General features: G+C 40.0%; 1 protein-coding gene across 2 annotated transcripts in view; it reads right to left on the bottom strand.

The window, feature by feature from the left end:
• The window catches only part of Prkaa2 (protein kinase AMP-activated catalytic subunit alpha 2), a 71,624-nt gene that overhangs the window by 25,210 nt on the left and 22,837 nt on the right, over positions 1 to 23,577 (bottom strand). Inside the window, exon 2 of one of the 2 annotated variants that reach the window (XM_021160008.3) lies at positions 15,761 to 15,902. The exons of the other annotated variant lie outside the window; for it this stretch is intronic. Within the exon in view, the coding sequence (XP_021015667.1) occupies positions 15,761 to 15,902 (142 nt within the window). The remainder of the gene's footprint in view (positions 1 to 15,760; positions 15,903 to 23,577) is intronic. 2 annotated transcript variants of the gene reach the window in all.

The raw sequence follows: 23,577 nt of genomic DNA, 5'->3' as shown, positions 1-23,577 counted from the left end.
TATCATAAAGATATAATACTTAGCAAAATTCAGTAGGTTGACAAATCCTTTCTTAAAAGTGGCTGGGGCGAGGAGGAGCTATATACTGAAGCAATCAGAGAGACAGGCAGATGGAAAACTACATGTCTCTGTCAGGGTTTCTATTCCTGCACAAACATCATGACCAAGAAGCAAGTTGGGGCACAAAGGGTTTATTCAGCTTACACTTCCACATTGCTGTTCATCACCAAAGGAAGTCAGGACTGGAACTCAAGCAGGTCAGAAAGCAGGAGCTGATGCAGAAGCCATGAAGGGATGTTGGTTACTGGCTTGCTACCCCTGGCTTAGCTCAGCCTGCTCTCTTATGATCCCAAGACTACCAGCCCAGGGATGACACCACCCACAAGAGACCTCCCCACTTGATCACTAATTGAGAAAATGCCCCACAGCTGGATCTCATGTAGGCACTTCCCCAACTGAAGCTCCTTTCTCTGTGATAACTCCAGCCTGTGTCAAGTTGACACAAAAAACCAATCAGTACAATTGACCCCTTGTCAACTTGACACACAAACACATCACTACTTAAGTCTCAACACTTACTTTCTTATTCATCCCCAAGATCTAAATAAGTTTAAAAGTCCCACAGTCTTTACATATTACAAGTTCAATCCCTTTAAAAATATCCAATATCTTTTAAAATTCAAAGTCTCTTAACCGTGGGCTCCACTAAAATACTTTCTTCCTTCAAGAGGGAAAAATATCAGGGCACAGTCACAATCAAAGCAAAATCAAACTCCAACTGTCCAATGTCTGGGATCCACTCACTATTTTTTGGATTTCTCCAAGGGCTTGGGTCACTTCTCCAGCTCTGCCCTTTGTAGCACACACCTTGTCTTCTAGGCTTCAGATGCCTGTACTGCATTGCTGCTGTTGTTCTTGGTGGTCATCTCATGGTACTGGCATCTCCAAAACACTGCTGTCTTCCACTGTAACTAGGCTTCACCAACAGCCTCTCAGCTCTCTTCATGGTGCCAAGACATCTCCTTTGCATGACCCCTTCAGTCCTGGGCCATCAATTGCAACTGAGGCTGCACCTTCACCAATGGCCTTCCATGGCCTCTCATAGTGCCAAGCCTCAGCTGCTCGTCATGATCCCTTCATGCCTTCAAAACCAGTACCACCTGGATGGCTCTTACACATTACCAAGTACAGCTGCAGCACGAGGCACAATCTTGGCTATGTCTGGTACATAGCCTCTTTGTGCTCTCAGGAAACACTTCCCAGAAGATGTCACCTCAATGATGCTGGTCTCTTCTTAATCACCACTAATTTCTTAGCTCCAGCTAACCAGCATCAATAGTCCCAGTAATGCAAAGGTTTTGCTTTAGTAGTTTTGGTATCTTGTTAATCCTTAGCTGACTCTTCAGCCCCAACTAACCAGAACCACAGAATCTTCACAATCAAAATAGCAATAAGATATCTGATAAGAGTCTTTAATCTTCCCTCTGAAATTTCACAAGCCAGGCCTCCATCTTCTGCACTGTTTGAAACATTATCTTCCAAGCTCCTACACAACATCCCACAGAGCTCTTAACACCAACTGGATCTTCTAGCCCAAAGTTCCAAAGTATTCCACAAAGTATTTCCCAAAACATGGTCAGGTTGTCACAGGAATACCCCACTATGCTGGTACCAATTTGCCTTAGGGTTTCTATTCCTGCACAAACATCATGACCAAGAAGCAAGTTGGGGAGGAAAGGGTTTATTCGGCTTACACCCCCACATTGCTGTTCATCACTGAAGTAAGTCAGGACTGGAACTCAAGCAGGTCAGGATACAGGAGCTGATGCAGAAGCCATTGAGGGATGTTTCTTACTGGCTTGCTTCCCCTGGCTTGCTCAGCCTGCTCTCTTATGAACCCAAGACTACCAGCCTAGAGATGGTCCCACCCACAAGGGGCCTCCCCACTTGATCACTAATTGAGAAAATGCCCCACAGCTGGATCTCATGGAGGCACTTCCCCAACTGAAGCTTCTTTCTCTATGATAACTCCAACTTGTGTCAAGTTGACACAAAAAAACAGCCAGTACACTACACTACATACACTTGCTTTGGCTCTGATTTAACCAACGGATCTGAGTGTGTGGCACAGCCCTGTATTCCTGTACTTAGAAGTCTGTGGTGGAAGAAAACAATGACTTAGAAGCTAGCCTGGGCTAACCAGTAAAGGCTGTCTCAAACATACACACAAGACATAACAACAGGAAGTTGTGAAGTACTACAGAAAATCTGAACTCTGACTGGATTACTAATAAGACTCATTATGCTTTTATTTTTAGATGTGATATTGAGTCTAGGCTTATCTCATTTAAAATGAAACTGGACAGCTTACACGTTAAAAATACTTTGAATCTGAGTGAGATGGTCTAGTAAGAAGACATGGTGGGGAGAAGATAAAGCAGCGCATGCTGACCCTGAAGCTGAATGCCAGATACACGGGCTCATCGCTTCCGTTCCTTACATATTTAATAGTCTTACAATAAAAGTGTGCATGTGCATGCACATATGTGTGTGCAGACACCTAAAGCTGGTCTTATTAAACAAATAGTACAAAATCAGCTTAATTTTACAAAATATTTTTTCTCTGAAAATTATTACTTCCACATACACAATTTTACAAAATCAGATTTTGAAAATGAGTTAAAAGTAATGCTAGTGTCTTAAATGAAGATTGCTTCCACGTTTATACAAATGGATACTGTTCTACTTTAAAAACCGTATCGTTTTCTTTATAAAGGATTCTCTATAGTTTCGTTGATTATGAGTACTGTTAGTTTCATAATGAGTTATTGTTTAAGGCTGATAAATACAGCAATAAGGACTTTGCTGGCTTCAAGTTACTCAGGAGGATGCACAGGAAGGAGCTGACGCCAGACTCCAGGCACTCCACCTCGAGAGAGAATTTGTTAGAGTAGGGAGCCCTTTGCTGTTTTGTCTACCAATGGGCCACATTTTATTAATGTGCAATAAAGCAAGTATGTTCGAGCTGATGGTGGGCTGGGTTCCTCACAGCCATCAAGTAGATGCGTTACACTCTATCTATACTAAGAGAAAAACATCATGTGTAAATTAAGCACACGAAAAGACCGTCTGTAGAAATATTTCTTTCTTAGTTTTTCTGTCCTTGAGATGGATGTTATAGAGTCCAGGCTTGCCTCAAACTCATAATCTTCCCTCCTTGGTTCCCACATTCTGAAATCACAAGTGAAATTACAGGGCTAGTCTGGAAAGATACTTCAAATGGTAATCTTTAGTCTTTGAAGGGCACAAAGGGCAAGGTATCCCATTTTATGTAAAAACAAATGGCTATAAGAGAAATAAGGCTGAAACTATTTCACGTAAACTGTGGAAAGGTAATTTTATTTAGAGCTCTTGACAGAAATGCTCTGATAAAGGCTATTTTGACAGGTACTGAGTGCTCAAACAAACTGAATACAGCAGGCAGAAGCATCTACTGCTACCAACTCCTTTTTCTGGTCTAGTTTATTATTTATTACCAGTCACATTTGTGCTCATCCACTTTGAATGAGGCATGAATAAAATGATGAAATTCAAACTTCACTGATGAGCCTTTGGACTATACCACAAGTCTGCACAGGATAGTGCTGGGTTGAACTGTCTCATAAAGCCTCTAACTCCACAGCACATGCGATCACACACCAAAGGCCACTTCATAGCAAAGAAAACTGAGGCTAGCATGAATGAGCCAGGCATAACTAATCAAATAAGGAGTCTTAATACTTATTGAATCCCTTCTTGTATTCTCTGAGTGTGAAACTAGAGGTTGGATCCTCTATGGGGGAACTTGCAATCTAGCTATAGTTAGGCTCTGAACAAGGATTCTCTTCAGACACATATCTGAGTTTCAGGCCCAGAGGTTTTTTATCAACCCTAAAGCTCCAAATTAATCAGGTCCTGTTATCTCTGTCGTTTCTCAAATATGAAACCCACAGTTACAGTCCCACTACTTATTAATCATGCTTTATTTTCCTCTGCTGCAGCTTCTTCCTGCAGGCTATTTCCACTGACCTGAGTACCTCTGACAGGGCTTAGCCTTCCCTTAGACTTTCCCTCCCAGGCAACCTCCCAAGTGTCAATGACGCAACTTGCATGCAGAGACACATTTACCTAGGCTGTACAACTCATATCTCTCAGCTTATAATTACAGGTTTTATAATGATAATTTGATTAATGAGTTTGCATCTGGAAAAGTACTTACAACAAATTATTTAAATTAATGTAGAAATTACTACTTTAAAATATGTAAATAGCTCGAATCAATACCAGAAAGAACTGAAAGTAAAAAGAAAAACATGGCAAAATTTCAACCAATAAAATTTCAGTTATTAAAGGGAACCAAGAAGAGTCCTAGGAAAACAGCTTCATATTAGAGACTTGGTGGGAAAGGCAAGTTCCTGGGTTACTAAAAGGTATCTTCTGGTAACTACATGGAAATATTATGAGAAATATAATAAAGAATGATCATCACACATAACAGCATTCTTTTAATGTGACAGAAGTGGAAAATAAGATGCATTAGGAAAATTTTCAGAAGCATTTTTAATTAAGAAAAAAAAAGCAATTAGCTAGACAATCCCTAAGCAATGTCTACCTGGTAAGGTTATAATCATTTTTATGCAAGAAACACACAAAGTAATATATACAACTCAAGGAAAAAAGAAATATTTCTGAAGTGAGCCAAAAATCAACATTTATGCACATCCCTGTTCAGGGGTAATGTCTATAAAGATTGTAAAATGTTATTTACATTGCCAAGTATATATAGAGTAAGATTTTCTTTAATTATAACTCAGCGGTATAAACATGCAGTGATTATTATCCTGGTCTTTTCTTTAGTTGATTACTGTTTTTAACAATATCCTAATAGGTAAATACAAAGCCTCACCAGCAGTAAGGCAGGGCCTTCCCCATCCCTCCCATGTAGCCAGCCACACAGAACTGCACTCCACTGCCACCCTGTACCCTCACCCAAGAAAGCACTGTCCTGAGGCCCTTCAGCCCTCTCTTGCTTTCGTTTTAGTTTTATTTTGATGTATGAAAATATATACATCCATATTTATATATTTATATTTAACAGTGATTAGTATTCATGTACCTAGCTTAACGCTTTTAGGTTTAAAATGGTATATATCATTAGTACTATTGGAGAACTTCTTGAAAGTCAGTCAACATTGCTGTGCTACAGTCTTACGACGTGACCCTTATAGAACAGGTCACTGTGTTTATCCGGTTATTCCCAGAGCCTATTTATTCATTTGTCTGCCACAGAAAGGTGCTGAGCTGATTCCTACAGCTCTGCTATTGGGTGCTACTTGACCATTTTTGTACATGGTAAGATTTTTCTCTTGCTATATACTGATGAGCTGAACTGCCAAGTTATAGCACATGTGAGTGCTCTATTTCAGTGCCAGTTGTTTTCTGAAAAGAGCTTAGCGACACTAAAATGACTGGAAAGCTTGGGGGCTTATAGTGCTTGCAAAGTATCATACACACTTCTTCTCCAAGAAATACTTGTGTCTTTGGCAAATTTTATTGGGTTGGTCATGTTTTTCTAATTTATGCATGTATATAAATATTAATTATTTCCATAATAGTCTAGAAAATAGAATAAATATGTACTGATTACTAACTTTATAAAGCATACCTTCTAGCTATCAAGGCACACTGAATTTGCTTTCATTTTTCTCTATAAACAGATTAAATATACTCTAATGGGCATCTCCTTAAAATGTAATTGTACATGTTTATCACTACCAGACACACAGTTAGAAAACCATGAGTATCTTCAAATATCCAATCAGAAGGCTTCTCAATTACAATGTTTTTCCTGTTTCTGTTCCTCGTTTTTTAGAATTAGATCCAAATACCATCCATACATAGTAATTGGTTGCTCTGCCTGTTTTAATCTATAGGTTGCTCACAGTTTTTTTTTCAGAGGACATCAGGCTGTTTGTCCTTGATAGGCTAAGTTCAATTTTACTACCCATCCTTTAGAGCATCATGATGAGCAGAGCATAACTCTTATTAGAGCTGGAGAACTGATCAGATAGCTATCTCCTTTGTTTAACAACTACATGGTACTGTGCACCTCTAGCCAAAGAAACAATGTCTCTCTTTTCTCTCCTTCTGAAATACAAGTAGCCATTTAGTCTAGATTCATCAATTCATTAACTAAATATTAAAATTATCTTTGTATGTATATGACCATTTTGTCTGCATGTATATCTGCACAGCAGAAGAGGGCATCAGAGCCCATAGCACTACAGTTATTGATGGTTGCCAGCTGACACGAGGGTACTAGGAACTGAACCCAGGATCTCTGGAAGGAAAAGTGCTCTTAACTGCTGAGTCATCTCTCCAGCCCCTTTAATTAATAAAACTTAAATGCTATAATAGTTGAACAATCTAGCAATAAACTATGGTGCAAAGAAAAATTTCCTCCAATCTTCCTCAGAATAAGTTCCAGATCACTACCTAGCAAGTTCAAAGACATCTTCGGCTACACAGTAAGACGGTATCTCAAAACAAATGAGCAAAGAACATCAAACAAAAACCCGCTGCCTCTGTAACAGGCAATGCAACATAGTAATGATCTTTTTCCCTCTCCCCGACCCCTCTCTCTCTCTGTTCCTAGACCTCCTCATTTCTAATCATTTCTCCTCCCACTACATACAGCAAAAATCCATGGTCATAGATTTTCTAAGATTAACTCTTTGAATTATCTACTGAATTCTGTCCCTATACCTGCTAAAGAACTTATCTCCTACATCTATTGTTTGGTCTTGACCTAGTTCTTCTCTATAACGTTACCTACCCTAAAAGACACCCCCTTTAGACAATACATGCTCTTCTAATTACTACTGTCCTCTTTCCCCTCTCCTGTGTAAACCATTGTTTCTGCTCATCACATATTCTTTCTTCATCTAAGATTTTTGCCTTTAACATTCTAATGTAAGTTTAAAAACAAACAAACAAACAAAAAATAGTAACCTCCTGTTCACCAAATCTAATCAGTCCATTCTCGGGTTTCATTTCATCTCATTCAATAGTAGCAGTAAGAACAGCTGACAACGTGTGAGACGGAGCTGTTTCCTAAGTTAGTCCATAGTATAGTAAAAGGTGGTTTATGAGAGAGAGCGATGGCTCAGCAGTTAAGGGCAATACTGCTCAGTGGCCCGAAGCTCAGTTCCCAGCACCACACATGTTGGTAGCTCACAACTGCTTGCCACTCCAGCTGCAGGAAATCCAACACTCCTTTCTGGACTCCAGAGGCATCTACAATCACATGTATGCATGTGTACACATGTACAAACACACTCACACATACACAAGCACACATAAAATTAAAAATAAAACAATTCTTAAAAGAAAAAGAAGAGGGGGAGGAGAAAGAGGAAGAATGTAGGGGACGCAGCAGAGCCAGGTCTTGACTCTCTCACCTGGAGTCCATAAAGTGGTGGTTTCTAGCACTGTTATGCCATGGCCCCCAAACTGGTCATCTGATAACCAACATGCACATCAAGGATGACTGTCCCTGGCACTTCAGCTCAGTCTGGTCTCCTGCTGCAGATGAGGTCTACGGAACTGCTCTTAGTCACTGATCCACCTGCTAGACATTGGAATCTAGGTTCACTGTTCTGACCTCAGCCTCTGCACAGCTGATTAAGTCTTGGATTTCAACCCTGACTCTTCTATGGCTTCAGCAACAGCGTCATCTGGGCCGCTGGTTTGGATTCCTTTATCTTTTTTTTTTTTTTTTTTTTTTTTTGGTTTTTCGAGACAGGGTTTCTCTGTAGCCCTGGCTGTCCTGGAACTCACTTTGTAGACCAGGCTGGCCTCGAACTCAGAAATCCGCCTGCCTCTGCCTCCCAAGTGCTGGGACTAAAGGTGTGCGTCACCACGCCCGGCTCCTTTATCTTATTAATATAGATTCCATTTGCATTTTCATCAGCCCAACCTTAGGGTATGCCATCTCTATAAAACTTTCCCTGAATTCCGGACTCAGCTATTCAAAAATACCTCTACTAGGTGCCTCCTTTCACCTTCGTAAAGTCAAAATAAAATGCTTGATCCTAACTCCTACACCCCATCCAAGCCTGGTCTTCATGGAACCTTTCCCGCTCAGTCACTGGCAACAAGATTCCTTTATTTACCCACACTAGGGACTTGGAGTTATTCTTCTTTCACAACCTATATTTCTGTCAGTAAAGGTAACTCTACCTTGAAAGCACATACAGAAGAAGAGTGTGCCTCAGCATCTCCTCAGTGTGATACTGTATTCCATGCCACCATCACCCGTCACCAGATTGCTGCAGCTGACACATAGCTTTCTCCTTACTTCACACTTGCCCTAATATGGTCTAAGTGGTAAGTCTGATGACATCTCACTTCTGATCAACATATTTCAGTGGCTTTTCATCTCAACAAGAATGGAAGTTAAAGTCCTTAACAATATTCCATAATGTCCTGTATGGTATGGCTCCCTTTCTATTTCTTACTTTACTAGATCAGTGATTCTCAACCTCCCTAATACTGCAACCTTTTAATAGAATTCCTCATGTTGTGGTGATCCCCAACCATAAAATTGGTTCGTTGCTATTTCATAACTGTAATTTTGCTACTGTTATGAGTAATAAATATCTGATATGCTGAATATCTGATCTATGTTCCCCAAAGGAGTCGCAACCCACAGGTTGTGAACCACTGCCCTAGATCATTCTCCTCCGTGATTACTGAATTTTCCACTTCAGACCTCTTTGCATTGTCAATTGCTCCATGAATAATTTCTCTTCCATGTGCTTTACCTCTTTATTGCCTATGATATAGTTGGCTATTATGGGTTTATTGCCTACTGCCCCACTGTCCCTCAATGCCCTGTACATGTATGTTTTCCCCCTCTCTCTCTCTCCTCCCTCTTTCCATACAGGATGGCCTTTGTCTGTTAATGTGTGTTATTTGTTAGTGTTGGATCAATGATCTACCTTTCTGTCTTCAGCTTGCTCCTCCTTTTTCCTATGCATACTTTGTGTCCCAGCTACACTGAGATCACTCAGCTACACACACTCACATTTACTCTTTTGTTCTTGACTATCCTCATAGAAATGTTGAGGGTTTACTCATCCCTTTTTATATATACACGTAATTATTGAGCATTTACTATGGGATAGATAGGAGACGATTCTATATGACATCTCCATTTGGATGTATAGTGGGGCACAGTGCTTAACTGAGCTAAAACAGTTCCTAATGATCACCACAGCTTCATTGTTTCTTTCATTCTTCTCAGAAAGTGCTACCACTATTGTTACTTGGTGGTTCAAGCCAAAACTACAAACCCTTTATTTCCTTTCTTTATTCCTTCTTTCCTATCTTGCAGAAATTCATTAATTCTGGCTCTGAAATCCATAATAGGTAATTTTGCTAAATGGACAGAGTGTTACACTGCCTTTTAAGGTTTGACTGATTAGTACTGCTTTCTTGGTCACATACACTTCTGTGTGCAGGAGCTTAATGCAGAGACTAGATACTAGTCAAAGTGCTAAAAATAAGTGACTATGTGAGATCCACCTTAAATGGGACATTGTATCACTCCTTCCTAGGCTCAAGGAACCTCACAGAAGAGGGACAGAAAGAAAGTAAAATAAATGTACAAGATGGGAAAGCATACCGTGCAACACTCCCTTCTGCTCATGACAAAGCTGTGCATTCATAGGCACACAGAAGTCCTCTCTGCACACATTTGGACCCAACACCATTCTATCATGGTCAGGCAGGGACTCCTGAGGCCCCACCATTCCCTGAGGAGCTATAGAAAGATGACTAAAGGGAAAGGATAGTCATCCTCTTCTATGATTGGCCACTGATGTTCTATCCTTGCTCAAGTAAATCCCCCTAGCCAAGGCTCACTCAATCAATCTCAATTAAATGGAATGGAATGGAGCACCCCAAAAGACATGAAAGCAGAAGTGGGGGAGCAGGAGGGGAACTTACTGAGAAGAAAATATCTAGAGCAGGGATGGGATAAGAGAATAGGAGAGAGTGAATATGATCAAAACATATTAGATAAATTATATAATATATAAAGAATAAATTTTTTATAAAGAATAAATTAAAAGGTAAAATGTACAATGAATTTACCATATCTCTCTATCTTGTAAGACTACTCAATGAAACCATCCATAGATAGATTGCTTCATATCTGTTCTGTCTGTAGTATTACTAACCACAAAAATTAAACTATTAATTACAATTAATTCTATCTTTAAAAAAATACATGTGGATAGTGGTTGTTATACTAAACACCCCAGACCTATCCATCACTTTGGTCAAAACTACCATAGGCTCCAAAGATAGCCAACAGCCACAGCTCTCTTGCTGGTCTCTCTGCTTCCTCTCTTCCTCCATACCACAGTCCAGTCAATCCTCTATCTCTCCCAAAGTCCTCACCTTAGGACAAGACTCAAGCCTGTCTCCTCTGTGACCTTATCTCCACTGGGCTCTGGCCATTAAAGCAACCTTCCCTTCCCCTGGATGCCCACACTCAGTCTCTCCCTAGGAGAGCACCCTTTTCCATTGTTACAGCTATGTTCAGGAAGGCAAAACAAATGGGAAACCTTACAGCAATGACAAGAGATGCTCTGGTGCAAAAGAAGTCACTGAAAGGAAATCACTGACGTGTGCACGCAGAAGGGATCGTGAGCTCAGTAGGCTGAAGTACCATAGTTAATGTATTTACTGAAGGTAAGGACAAAGAGAATGTTTTAAGATTAGGCAGAGAACAGATAGGGAAAACTAAGAGATTATGTCATGGAAACCTGAGAGTCGGTCACAACATCTAAGATGGTGAACACTGCTTAAAAGCTGAAGACGGGCTTACAGAAGTAGATTAAAATAATTAGCCAGAAAGAAATCTTTTCCTAACTAAGAAGTATTCACCTTTTGAATGTAAATCAAATTTCTCTAAGAACTACAGAGGAAAGAAAAAACCAACAACAAAACAAAACAAAACAAACAAACAAAAAAACCCCAAAAATCAAGTCCACAAATTTCAGACTTCAGAAAGTTTTCACTTTTCCTTTCCATCTCATTTGTTACTTTTAAACCTTTGCCAGTGGCTCTCAGGATAAACACTGTTCTTTTAAGTTCACAGAGAACTCATTCACTAAATAGCTGCCAGGTTTGGTAGTTAGTACTCATTTTCTCTGACTGATTCTGGGGACCTTTTTTCAATAGTGAGACTATTCTTGGCAGTTAAGAAAGTTAAGAAAGAACAAAACAAAGATTATGAATCAGATCTCTTTGTGTATATGTCTCTGTCTCTCCATGTGTGTGTGTGTGTGTGTGTGTGTGTGTGTGTGTGTGTTTAACACTGACATTACTAGAGGCTATGTCAATAAATTGTCTCAGTAGGAAGAAAACATGAGTGTTTTTCTTTTTAAAAAATTTCAAATTCCCAATTCAAGAGGCAATGGAGATGAATGACTTAAGCTCATGGCTGAAATGTAAGAGCTTTGAGCACTGATTCGTCTCTGCTAATTACTTGCTGACCCACTCTGAGGCTGTTCTGTAGCTAGTTTAGTACAATGTAACAATAACTAACTCTAAATCAGAATGAGACAAAATTGTTAACAAATTATGGAAACAAGAGCAAGAAAACACTGATAAACTACAATGTGAGAAATCAGATTTTAAATCCCACGATAAGCTGTTTATTGACTGTGTTTTAATTGTCAGTTTGCCACAACCCAGAGTCACCTGAGAAGGAAGGCCGAGTTGAGGAATTATCTAGATCAGACTGGACTATGAACATGTCCGCTGGGGACTGGGTGTCATGGTTAATTGTTGTAGGAAAACCTGGCCTGCCGTGGGTGGCACCTTTTTATGGGCTGGTTCCTGAACTGTGTAAGAGGGAAAAGGCTGACTAAGTATAAGCAGGCAGAAGGCAGCCAGCAGGGGGCACTCATTTCTCTCTGCTCCTGAGGAGGAAGTAATGTGATTAGCTACTTGTGTTTCTGACCTGACTTCTCCTTAGCAATAGACTGTAACTGTAATTACATGCCAAGCAAACTCCCTTCTCCCCTAAGCGGCTTGCTGTCAGGGTATTTTATCACAGCAACAGAATTAAACTAGAACAGTGATAAAATGTAATCTATGTTTTCAAGAGCAGAACAAATCTAGATCGCACACTCCAAATGGGAGCTTCCAGGGCTAGGATTTTAAAAGCCTAGTCGGAATCTGCTCATTCAGAGACATCTGTTCCTTCTCTATCCTCACTCTGGTACAAGACACTTTCAGTATGGCCACTTCACCTTTCTCTTCTTATACGTAATAGCTAGTAAGCAGCAAAACCCAAAGAAATTTAGCTTACAAGCCACTGAAGTCATTACCAATATGGAGTCAAGTCAGATGTGAGAGGGCACAGTGTCTCTGGCCTAGAATCTCGGCATTAGGGAAGCACACATAGGATTGTGAGTTTGCTTGGGTTACACCGGACTGTGAGTTGGATGGGGAGGTCAGACTGTGTTACGCAGTAGTTCTAGGTCAGCCTAGGTTACACAGCAAAACTGTATTAAAGCAAAAAACAAAACAAAACAAAACAACTGCTTCAGTTTACTGAAAACTACTTGGAGTCAGCTCAAGGAAACTAGAATCAGCTCACAGGAGGCCAGTGCCTGCTTTTGTGTTGGCATTCTACCAATGCCAACAGTTACTTCTTACATAACACCATGAAGCACGCCACTTGAAAGTTAGAAAACAAATGGGAAGAGAGGTGTGTTATCCTTGACAGGTTGCATTTTATACTAATCTTCCAAGTTTTTTACACACACATTCTAGCACTTAGTACTAGAGATAATCTTAAAATCAAATACTGCCATGTGATTCTATGTTTATAATGGAATGAACCTAAAGTAAGTATCATATAGCATTGAAGCCTACTGTACAACTGAAAGTTTCATGGCAATTGCATCACCCAGTGGCACACCAAACCAAGTATCAGCCAACTAGGAACAGTCGGTGGCATAGTCTTGATGTTGGCAAGATGGCACTACGTGGGCTCCATCATTGCAATAGAGCACTGACAAAAAGTACAACAATAAAAACTAAATATTTCAAAGCCTATAAAATTGTACCAACTACGCATTTGAGGAATTTCACAAGCTGGGCTTGGTAGCACCTCTCTAATTCTGTTACCTGGGAGTCAGAGGCAGGAAGAGCTCTGTGAGTTTGTGGCTATTCTGGCCTACACATAATAGATCCAGGCCAGAGAGGGCTCTCCTGTCCTCAGAAGAGAGATCACAAATAGCTGTTTGTTCTAGCCTGATTTTCTGTTGCTGTGATAAAATACTGACCAAAAGCAACCTGGGCAGGAAAGGACTGATTTCATCTTCCAGACTACAGTGCAGCATGAAGACAAATAAGGGCGGGAACACAAGCAGAGACAGTACAGGGACACTGTTTCCTGAATCACTCTCTGAGGCTTTTTCAACTTGCTTTTCACCTAGGACTGCCTGCTCAGGCTTGGGACTGCCCACAGTAGTAGGCTAGACCCTCTAATACTACTCATTAACCAAGAAAATGCCCCACAGACATACCGATAGGCCAAACTGAGAGGCAACTCCTTAACTGAGGTTCCCTCTTGCCAGAAAACTCTAGTTTGTGTCAAGTTGACAAAAACTAACCACAGTGTTACTGTTTCTATTGCCTTCTCTTTCCAACTTAAGAGGCTGAAAAGAACCCACGTGCATTATCTTACAGTTCTGTAGATTAGTACACTGACCCATGAACTAAGGTGTTGGCAAGGTTTGAATGCGTCGGGAGTCTCCAGCAGCAAAGTGCACTTTGCAGTCTTGGCTCTTGGAAGCTGTCCTGTGTTGTCGCACAGTCCTTTCCCTATCTTGTAAGCCTCTGCTAGCCAGCATAGTCTTTCCCATATCTACTCATGATGGCCTTGCTCACGTCTCTTTCGGACTCCTCTACCCTTGCCTGCTGCTTTTGAGTACCACTGTGTTTACACGGACTCTCAAGCCATCCAGAACTAATCCCCTCTTTCAGTGTAACCTTAGTTTGTCTTTCTAGTATAACAGACAACATTCACAGGTTCTTGAGGTGAGAAGACAGATATTTGGAGGGCCATTATCCTGCTGTCTACCATCAAATAAACAAAAGAACGCCACAGGATTATCAACTTGCTCCCCATTAACACTGGCATTCAAAGATTGCTCACTGAGGATTTTAAAAGAGCTTTGAAGCTGGACATGGAGAGTGGGGAAGAGGGACTGTACGGAAAGAAATAGGGTAGATTTCATCAAAACACATGAAATTCTTAAATGATAAAATAATTTTTTAAAAAGATTGTTCACTAGCCAGGTGGTGGTGGCGCACACCTTTAATCTCAGCACTTAGGAAGCAGAGGCAGGTGGATATCTGATTTCAAGGCCAGCCTGGTCCATAGTACAAGTTCTAGGACAGCCAGGGCTACACAGAGAACCCTTTTTCAAAAAAAAAAAAAAAAAAAAAATAGAAAGAAAGAAAGAAAGGAAGGAAGGAAGAAAGAGAGAGAAAGAGAAAGAAAGAAAGAAAGAAAGAAAGAAAGAAAGAAAGAAAGAAAGAAAGAAAGAAAGAAAGAAAGAAAGGATTGTTCACTGGATAATTTTAAGCTAAATATAATTTATTCTGATCTTAATATACTAGCAAACAAAATCTAAAGGACAATAATATCTTTACACTGATCTTAAATAGGTTTTCTTATGCATCAATCTTATTTGAATCAAGATATACACTAACTCTCTTTCTACTATTTCTACTACTATATTCGCTAATTTGTCATTTATAAAAACCATATTGTTCTTTGTTTACATACCTGAGTAACAATATATAAATATAACTGGGCCAAACCCTGGATGCACAAATTAACTTTTCTACCTGCTTATCCCGGTTGGGTATGCTGTCTTCTTATCAATAAAGTAAGCCTACCTTACAGAGCTGTCATGATGATATTATGGGGTTATAAATGTAGAATGCTTGGCACAGTTCCTGGCTACCCTCAGGTACTTCTTGAGTGAATAAAATTAACATTTATTTTACAAAAACTTCATCCAAGCTTTAAAATACAATAAGGATAATTTTCTGTATCTAGAATGTTATATTATTCTCTACAGAACTTTAAACAACATAACAGAATATTACTTTACCCTTAATGTCTAGATTTCTATATCTTATTAAATTAGTTAAATTGTCTTTCAATTTAACTAACTCACTTATAGCTCTCTTGATATTTACTTTTTTACTATATATCCCAGGTTTACCTCACATTCAAAATCCTCTTGCCCTGGTCCCTGAGTGACATTATAGTAATGTACTATTACACCTGGCCTGGTATTAGTTTTAAATTAAAAATAGAAAGAGGAAAAAGAAGAAGAGAAGAACCAATGTAAGACTAGCAAATGCTTGGGAGTAAACTCTAAAGAGCCAGCTTCCAAGGCTGCACTCACCACTTGCCTAGTGCCGACTCTGAAGCAAGGCTTTCGTTTTAAACCAAGAATGTACACTGAAGAACTGACAGAGGGGAATGAATTAACATTAAAACCAAATATGAATATGAAAACTGATATCTCCTAAAGTAACTTAAGGTATTTATAAAAATTTCAGTTAACTATTTCAGGACAGTTCTTTTATATTTTCAAACACAAAAAATACTTACAGTTTGATAATATGAGGATGACGAAAGAGTTTAAGATTTTGAATTTCTCGTTTTATTTTTCCAACAACATCTAAACTGCGAATCTTCTGTCTATTTAAGATCTTAACTGCCACTTTATGGCCTGTCAATTGGTGTTCTCCAACTAAAGAAAAGAGAAGAGAGACATTGGCTGTCAGAAGAACAGAATCGTTACTCGTGCATCTTCCCACTGTGCTCTAAGCGTGTTTCCTCTCGGGTGTGCTTCAGCATCATGGGATGTCAGCACAGGTCTGAAGGTCTCCTCTTTTACCCCAGCCTCTTCCCCTTGAACAAGCATGCCCTCCACACAGAAGCTGTGCCTCCATCATCTCAGCATCCTCAGCCAAGCATAGCAAGGTTCCTTCCATCTTGGTGCAAGGGATTACTCAATTCTGTATTTCTTCATTAGAATACTATGGAACATCTTTTAGACAGGATAATCTTTTAGACAGAATAGAATTCACTATATTTTCCTTATTTTTCATCTTCTATTTAACATCACTGTATCTATTACAGAATAATAATTTTGGTTTTTTGGTTGGTTTTTTTTTTTTTGAGTTTTTCGAAACAGGGTTTCTCTGTGTAGCCCTGGCTGTCCTGGAACTCACTCTGTAGATCAGGCTGGCCTCGAACTCAGAAATTTGCCTGCCTCTGCCTCCCGAGTACTGGGATTAAAGGCCTGTGCCACCGTGCCCTGCAGAATAATTTTTTAATAAACAGAAAATAGTTAACTTCTGTTAAAAATTCAAGTTAATGCAATCTTTGCTACTTCCCATACCGCTTCTTTCTCTCTCTGTTCAGGGCTCACGCTCATCTCACTGGATTGTTTCCAGTGTTAGCGATCCTTAGGAGGCAATACTCTCTGAGGTCAGCACCACTCCCTCCTATTAACTCCTGGGTGCTCTTCTGTCTGCTCTCTACTGGCTCTTTAAAGATTAACATCCGAAGGCTTCTCACCTAGATCCATGGTAGAGACCTGAATCATCTCGCTCATCACCCAAGGCTTATAATTAACTAGTGATTCTGCTCCCTCTTCGTGTTCACACAGAGAATTTCAAGATGGGTGTTCCATAGGCACCTCAAGTTTAACAAATGCAAAATTAGATGCAGCATTCCTGTCCTCTTCCTCTGTCAAACTGTGTCCTTTACTAATAGTGTACCACTTGTATGCTAGAAATAAAGATTCCAGCTAGGGATAGCTCCTGAGTATTTCAAGAAATATCATTTAAACATTATAATTAAAAAAATAAGAATAATAAATAGGAGTGACAATGCTATTTATGACTGTGTACTAAGCAGTATTCTAAGTGCTAGCTGCCATGCTCACCCATCCTTACAACAACTCTATGAAGCATTACTGTTCTCCAAGGATGTACACATAACCACATAACCACTACAGCAGGGAAGAGTCCGTTTCTCCTTCCCCACGAACCAAAAGTACTGAAAGAAAGGTAACTTCTTCAAATCAGAGAAGACCATGGGCTCTGTGATTGTTAGTCCTATCAAGTTGACTGAATAAACACCCGAGAGGTTGTAAATTACAATTCTGGGCGTGTCTGTGAAGGCACTTCCAAGATAATTAAAACCAGAAGACACTGACCTAATCAATGGGCAAACGCCGTGGCACTCATACCACCACCGTACAGCTGGCAGGTGGAGGTACGAGACGGGCCTCTGGAAGGAGGTCGTCGTGGGGAGCGTCTTTAAGGCTGCAAGGGCTTCTTGTCTCTTTTCCCCTTCCTGGCTGAGAAAATACTAACTGCTTTGCTCCAACCTGCTCTTCCAGTCATGATGGGCTGGCACCTCTGAAGCTGGGAGTCAAAATAAATAATTCCTCCCTATATGTTTTTCCCAGGTATTCTGGTCACATGATAGAAACATATCTAGCATGGTATTAGCCAAGCGGTTGGGTCATTTGTTTTAATCTTACAGGGATAATCTAAAAACAAAAATGCAAGTGAGTGACTCAGAAAAGAATATAATGATAAAGTACTGCTTTGCCTCTTCCATGTGAAATGCTGAAAAAGAAATGGCATTTTCCCTAGAAATGGATACAACACTGATAAATGAAGTAAATGCCTGAAGTTCAAACAGTCAAATGGATTGACAATTCCCCCTTTTTTGTTAATTATACTAGTGTTTGGCCTAATGATTCCTTTGGTAACGTGGCGCTTATATCTTTGCTACAAATAATTACATACAATGACTTGTCACACTTTTCCCCTGAAAGCCAAATGAAAGTTCTAAAAATCTTTCAACACTCAGGCAGTGGTGGCACTTGCCTTTAATCCCAGAACTCCAGGAGGCAAACACAGGGAGGTGTCTGAGTGTGAGGCCAGCCTAGTCTACTGGGTGAGTTCCAAAGCAGCCAAGGCTACACAGAGAAAGTTTGTGTCAAAAAGAAAAACAAATCTTCTCTCTCTCTCTCTCTCTCTCTCTCTCTTTTTTTTTTTTTTTTTTTTTTTGGTTTTTCAAGACAGGGTTTCTCTGTGTAGCCCTGGCTGATCCTGGAACTCACTCCGTAGACCAGGCTGGCCTCAAACTCAGAAATCCACCTGCCTCTGCCTCCCAAGTGCTGAGATTAAAGGCGTGCACCACCACGCCCAGCTAAAACAAATCTTTTAATAAATACACATATAAAACCAAAAAAAAAAAAATCTTCTATGTATGTGGCAGACATAAACTTTCCTTTATGGAAATCAAATGTTTCCGTTCATCAAAGTTTTGCTTCCATTTACTTAATAAATTTTAAAACTTAATAAATCTAAAACATTTGCTAAGCATCTTTTACGTGCAATAACTTGTTGATCATATGCACATGAAGAAAGATTGGGTTTCAAAGTATCAGTGGCGAAACAAGTGCAGCAACAAAATAACTCCAGTGACTTTTCCATGCACTTTACACCCTTACAGCTTGTCTGTAAGGGTTGGTGACAACAGCATGGACAAACCATGTACAAAAGCAAAGATTCAGATCAATATATGCTTGTCGGGTACGACAGGAGCACCCACGCACTGAACGCATTTACGATGGGTGCCCACTATGATGACGCCATGCTAATCACACTGATGCTCCACCTGGGTAGCTGCAGTTCCCAGGTGGGCAGCTCTGTTGCACTGCCAATTGCCCAGCAATTCCTACAGTACTTTTATTCCCAGGTATAAATCCCAAATTACACCTACACACATGACTACCAAATGGAAAAGCTGCAACCTACACCCTGTGTCAAGGAGTAGCCTTGTAAACTCCTCAGGAGCTTCTCCACCTCAAAGTCTGGATTTGCAAGTAACTGTTCCTAACCCAAACATTAGAGTTACATAACCAGGCACAACAGGAAAGGAGACTACAAGGCATGACAATAATTTGATTCATCTGCAGAATTTTACAAGAGAGTTAAATATAACTATCTTGTTTAAGCTCCTCTCAGGTTTTATTGTTTGAGAATTTAATACTGGTGTACAGTGCTGAAGTCACAGGCAGTTGTGATCCACCTGATGTGAGCGCTAGGAGCTGACCTGAGGTCCTCTACAAGAACAGTCTGCATTGTGAACCACTGAGTCATCTCTCCAGCAAAATAGACAATGTGTTTTGAGCAAACCCACTGTGACCCACACACCATATCTCCATCTTAAATTCTTGTGCTGGCTTTTTTTAAAAATTCATTTGTCCATTTAGTGTTGTCAGTATGTATGTGGGTGCAGAGTCAAGGGCCAGCTACCAGGCTCCGCACCCCTAAAAAAAACTGACTGACCCTCTCCTAGAGCCAACAGTTAGTTCTTCAGCTATAGCTGGGACTTTGTAGATCCCTCTTCTGTTCATTCTGGAACTTGTGCTGGATTGATCTTGTGAGGATTTCATGCATACAGAAACAGCAACTGTGTGATTTTTATGTTCTACAGCCCTGCGATGTCTGGAAAACACTGTTTTGCGGTAGTCCTTCCCCAACAACCTCTAGCTCTTACAGACTTTCTGTGCCCTTTTCCAGGATGGCCTTTGAGTCTTGGGATGTTCGGTTTAGAGTTGATCACTCCAGTTTCCTATTTGTCTGTACTGTGACTGGTGTTGAGTCTCTATATTAATTGTTATCTGCTGCAAGCGGAAGCTTTTATGAGAGTTGAGAGCTGCAATAATCTATGAGTTCAATGGTAAGGATTTAGAGAGCAAACTTGATGCTGTCCATTAGCAAAATGATAGTATTAGCCCTAGCCTGTGATCTACCCAGCAATATGGTTTTGGCTCAGTTAACAGTACCAAGAGTGAATTCTATCTTGTGGGTCAAGCCTTAAATCCAAAGTTGCTGGTTACTCTCATAGCACGGATACCACTATGGGCATATCTTGCCAGGCTTGTTATATTGTAGTTCCCAGATTTCACAGTTGGGAAAGACTGTTGATGGCTTTTTTTTCTCCAAGTAGGCATCATAGCCTTCTGTATAGCCTTTGGCGCTGTTTGCTTGCCAGTTCAGATGAAGCTTCCAGGTCAATACCAGCTTGATTTCTCTATCTTATGATTCAAGTATGTGGTGACTGACTTCTGCAATCAGGTCTTACCCTTCAGTTCCTGATGGGCAGCCAAGAGCAATCACAGTAGCCGGCATTGTTTGGGAACATCTATTGGACCCCTTCCTCTGACCAACAAATTGAAGAGGGATAAGACCTTTTATCAAGTTGAAAAGGAATGGGCCCTTTGAACAAGTTGAAGAAGGGCCTATATTTTATTTTCTACAGATTTCTGCCACAAATGAATCTAAGTACTACTTAAACAGAACACTTGAAAACTCCCTTTAGGGCTATCAGGATGGCTCAGCGAGTAAAGGGCCTAGTGACCTAAGTTTGATCTCTGGAGCCCACACAAAGGTAGGAGATAAGCTGACTATACAAGGCTGTTCTCTGACCTCCACATGCATGCTGTGGCATGTACACACATAATATGCACATATATATATACATATATATGTAATAGTTAACTTCAATTTTTCAATTTTTCTGGAGTATCCAGTAATGGTCCTTTCTGGTTTTCTTAAATGCTAGCCAAAATACACAAAATACTTTCTAAAACGTTGGGGAGGGAAACCACACTCACCCAAACTATAACGGAAGAATGCCTTTTATGATTTCTTTATCTTTCCATTTCTTTTGGGTGGGGATGGGAGTTGACAGAAGGTCTTACTCTGTAGCCCTGGCTAGCCTGGAGCTCATTATTTATATAGATCAGGATGGCCTCAAACGTTTAACCTGGAACTTGCTATGTATATAAACCGGGCTGGCCTCAAACTTGCAGCAATGCACCTGCCTCAAACCACCCCCCCCCACACACACACACACACCCTGCCTCCCAGCCCTGAGTTTTCTTCTGAGGGCCTGTCCTCAAGGTCCTCTGCCTTGGCTACTGCAAGCCTGAGAAGCACACACCCTCTGCCTTACAGCTGTGTTACAAGGCGAGGAGCATCATACAGAGGAAGGGATGGAAATGACTCCACAATGCTCTAGAAAACAGAATGATTAGGAAGTCAAGTACCCAGAGACACCTGCTCTACATTACAGGAGTGTAGTATCTCCTATTCTATACTGGCCTATACTTAAAAATGTTTTCCTAAGTAACTATGTTGTTGGATCTACTTTTTTCATAGGTATACATTATTTAATACTTACTTAATCCTTGGTCATTGTTCCACAGTAGATAGGAGGGATTCAAGGCAGGTGACTTACAGTCTTCATTTAGTATCAAGGACACCACTACTGAAAATGGGCACAGAATGGCTACAAACTCACTGTCGTTCAACCAGTGAGTAGTATGGGACAGGGACAGACGCACGGGCTGCATGCTTTACGGATCAGTACTCTCAACTACATCATCCAGGATTCAAAGGGATGCTCTGCCAGTTGTCAGCATTACCATATGATAGTCCCATACTAAGCAAGAGCGTCCGCTAAATCAAGCCTAATTCTCCTTCCAACTCTAAGATCTCTTTATTTACGTCCCTGGGGATCACTCTATACTGAAGAACAGAAACCTTTTAAGCCTCTCCCCATGTCCTGACAATTTTGTCTGCTATTTTTTGGATGATTTCTAATTCTCAACCCATTTTGTTAATATACAAAGTATAAAACTTTGCACAGCTATATAATGAGTACATCTGAGATGTACAATTGTATATTTTACACATACATATATACATACAAATTAAATACAGTACTACACTCTTTCTAATTTCCAATATCACTTAGATTAAATCAGGGGTATTTAATAAAAAAAATTCAGGAGTATTTTTTTATCTCAAGCACATACTCTATATAATTTAATAAAACATAGTTTGGAATACTTCCATATGAATTCATATCAAACACTTCATTTGATTTTCACATATGACTTTAAATACATCTAACAAAGAAAATTAATGGTTGGGATTTCTGAGTTCGAGGCCAGGACAGCCAAGGCTATACAGACAAACACTGTCTCGAAAAACCAAAAAAAAAAAAAAAAAAAAAAAAAAATTCATTTCAGGTCTCACTTATATCCCGTGTCTATGGAAGATAAAGAAAAAGTAAAGAATTTCCAAAATATTCTTCTACTGCAATGGATATGAAAATAGTACATAATAACTTGACTACAGCATGGGAAAGCATCAATACACAGACAATTTCATATGCCCCACTGCATCAATAAGAATTACAAAATTGAAGTGCCATGCATAATAAAATAATTTGAAATTTGAAAAAAAAAAAAGACAGAATCTCAATTTTGGCAACTCAGACATAGTTTCCTGGTTACAGTCAAAAGTTTATCTTCCTTATCGTAAGACTTGAAGTCTTCAGCCCAGATCCTGAAATTGGGTCTAAGTTTAAAGAACAGTCAAAAAAGAAAAAAGACCTGAGAGACAGCTCAGTGCATAAAGGTGCTTGATGTCAAGCTTGACAACCTGTGCTCAATCCCCTGAATCCACATGCATTGGAATTTTGATGGAGATTACATTGAATCTGTAGATTGCTTTCAACAAGATGGCCATTTTTACTATATTAATCCTGCCAATCCATGAGCATGGGAGAGCTTTCCATCTTCTGAGATCTTTGATTTCTTTCTTCAGAGACTTGAAGTTCTTGTCATACAGATCTTTCACTTCCTCAGTTAGAGTCACGCCAAGGTATATGATATTGTTTGTGACTATTGTGAAGGGTGTTGTTTCCCTAATTTCTTTCTCAGCCTGTTTATCCTTTGAGTAGAGAAAGGCTACTAATTAGGATCCTGCAAGTTGTCCATCGACCTTTACAGCATGTGAGTACACACACAGACACACATGCACACACGAAGAAGAAGAAGAAGAAGAAGAAGAAGAAGAAGAAGAAGAAGAAGAAGAAGAAGAAGAAGAAGAAGAAGAAGAAAAGGATCTGAGGAGAGAGCTTGGGACAAGCATACATAAGTAAAAGATAAACATAGACAGCACAGTCATCTGTCCTCCGCCAGCTTCATCATCTCTGGGACTGGAGTCAGTTCTCTTTCCAGTACTAACTACTGTTAGCTAAAGGGCCATACATTAAGAAGTAACTTGGAATTGGGAACAAAACACCCATGGAAGGAGTTACAGAGACAAAGTTTGGAGCTGTGATGAAAGGATGGACCATCTAGAGACTGCCGTATCCAGGGATCCATCCCATAATCAGCTTCTAAACGCTGACACCATTGCATACACTAGCAAGATTTTGCTGAAAGGACCCAAATATAGCTGTCTCTTGTGAGACGATGCCGGGGCCTAGCAAACACAGGAGTGGATGTTCACAGTCAGCTATTGGATGTATCACAG

The sequence above is a fragment of the Mus caroli genome, unplaced genomic scaffold, assembly GCF_978045245.1.
Source record: "Mus caroli unplaced genomic scaffold, Mus_caroli_1 scaffold_6, whole genome shotgun sequence".
Taxonomy (NCBI): domain Eukaryota; kingdom Metazoa; phylum Chordata; class Mammalia; order Rodentia; family Muridae; genus Mus; species Mus caroli.
Note: the sequence above shows the minus strand (reverse complement) of the source record. Positions and strands in the feature narration are given on the sequence as shown.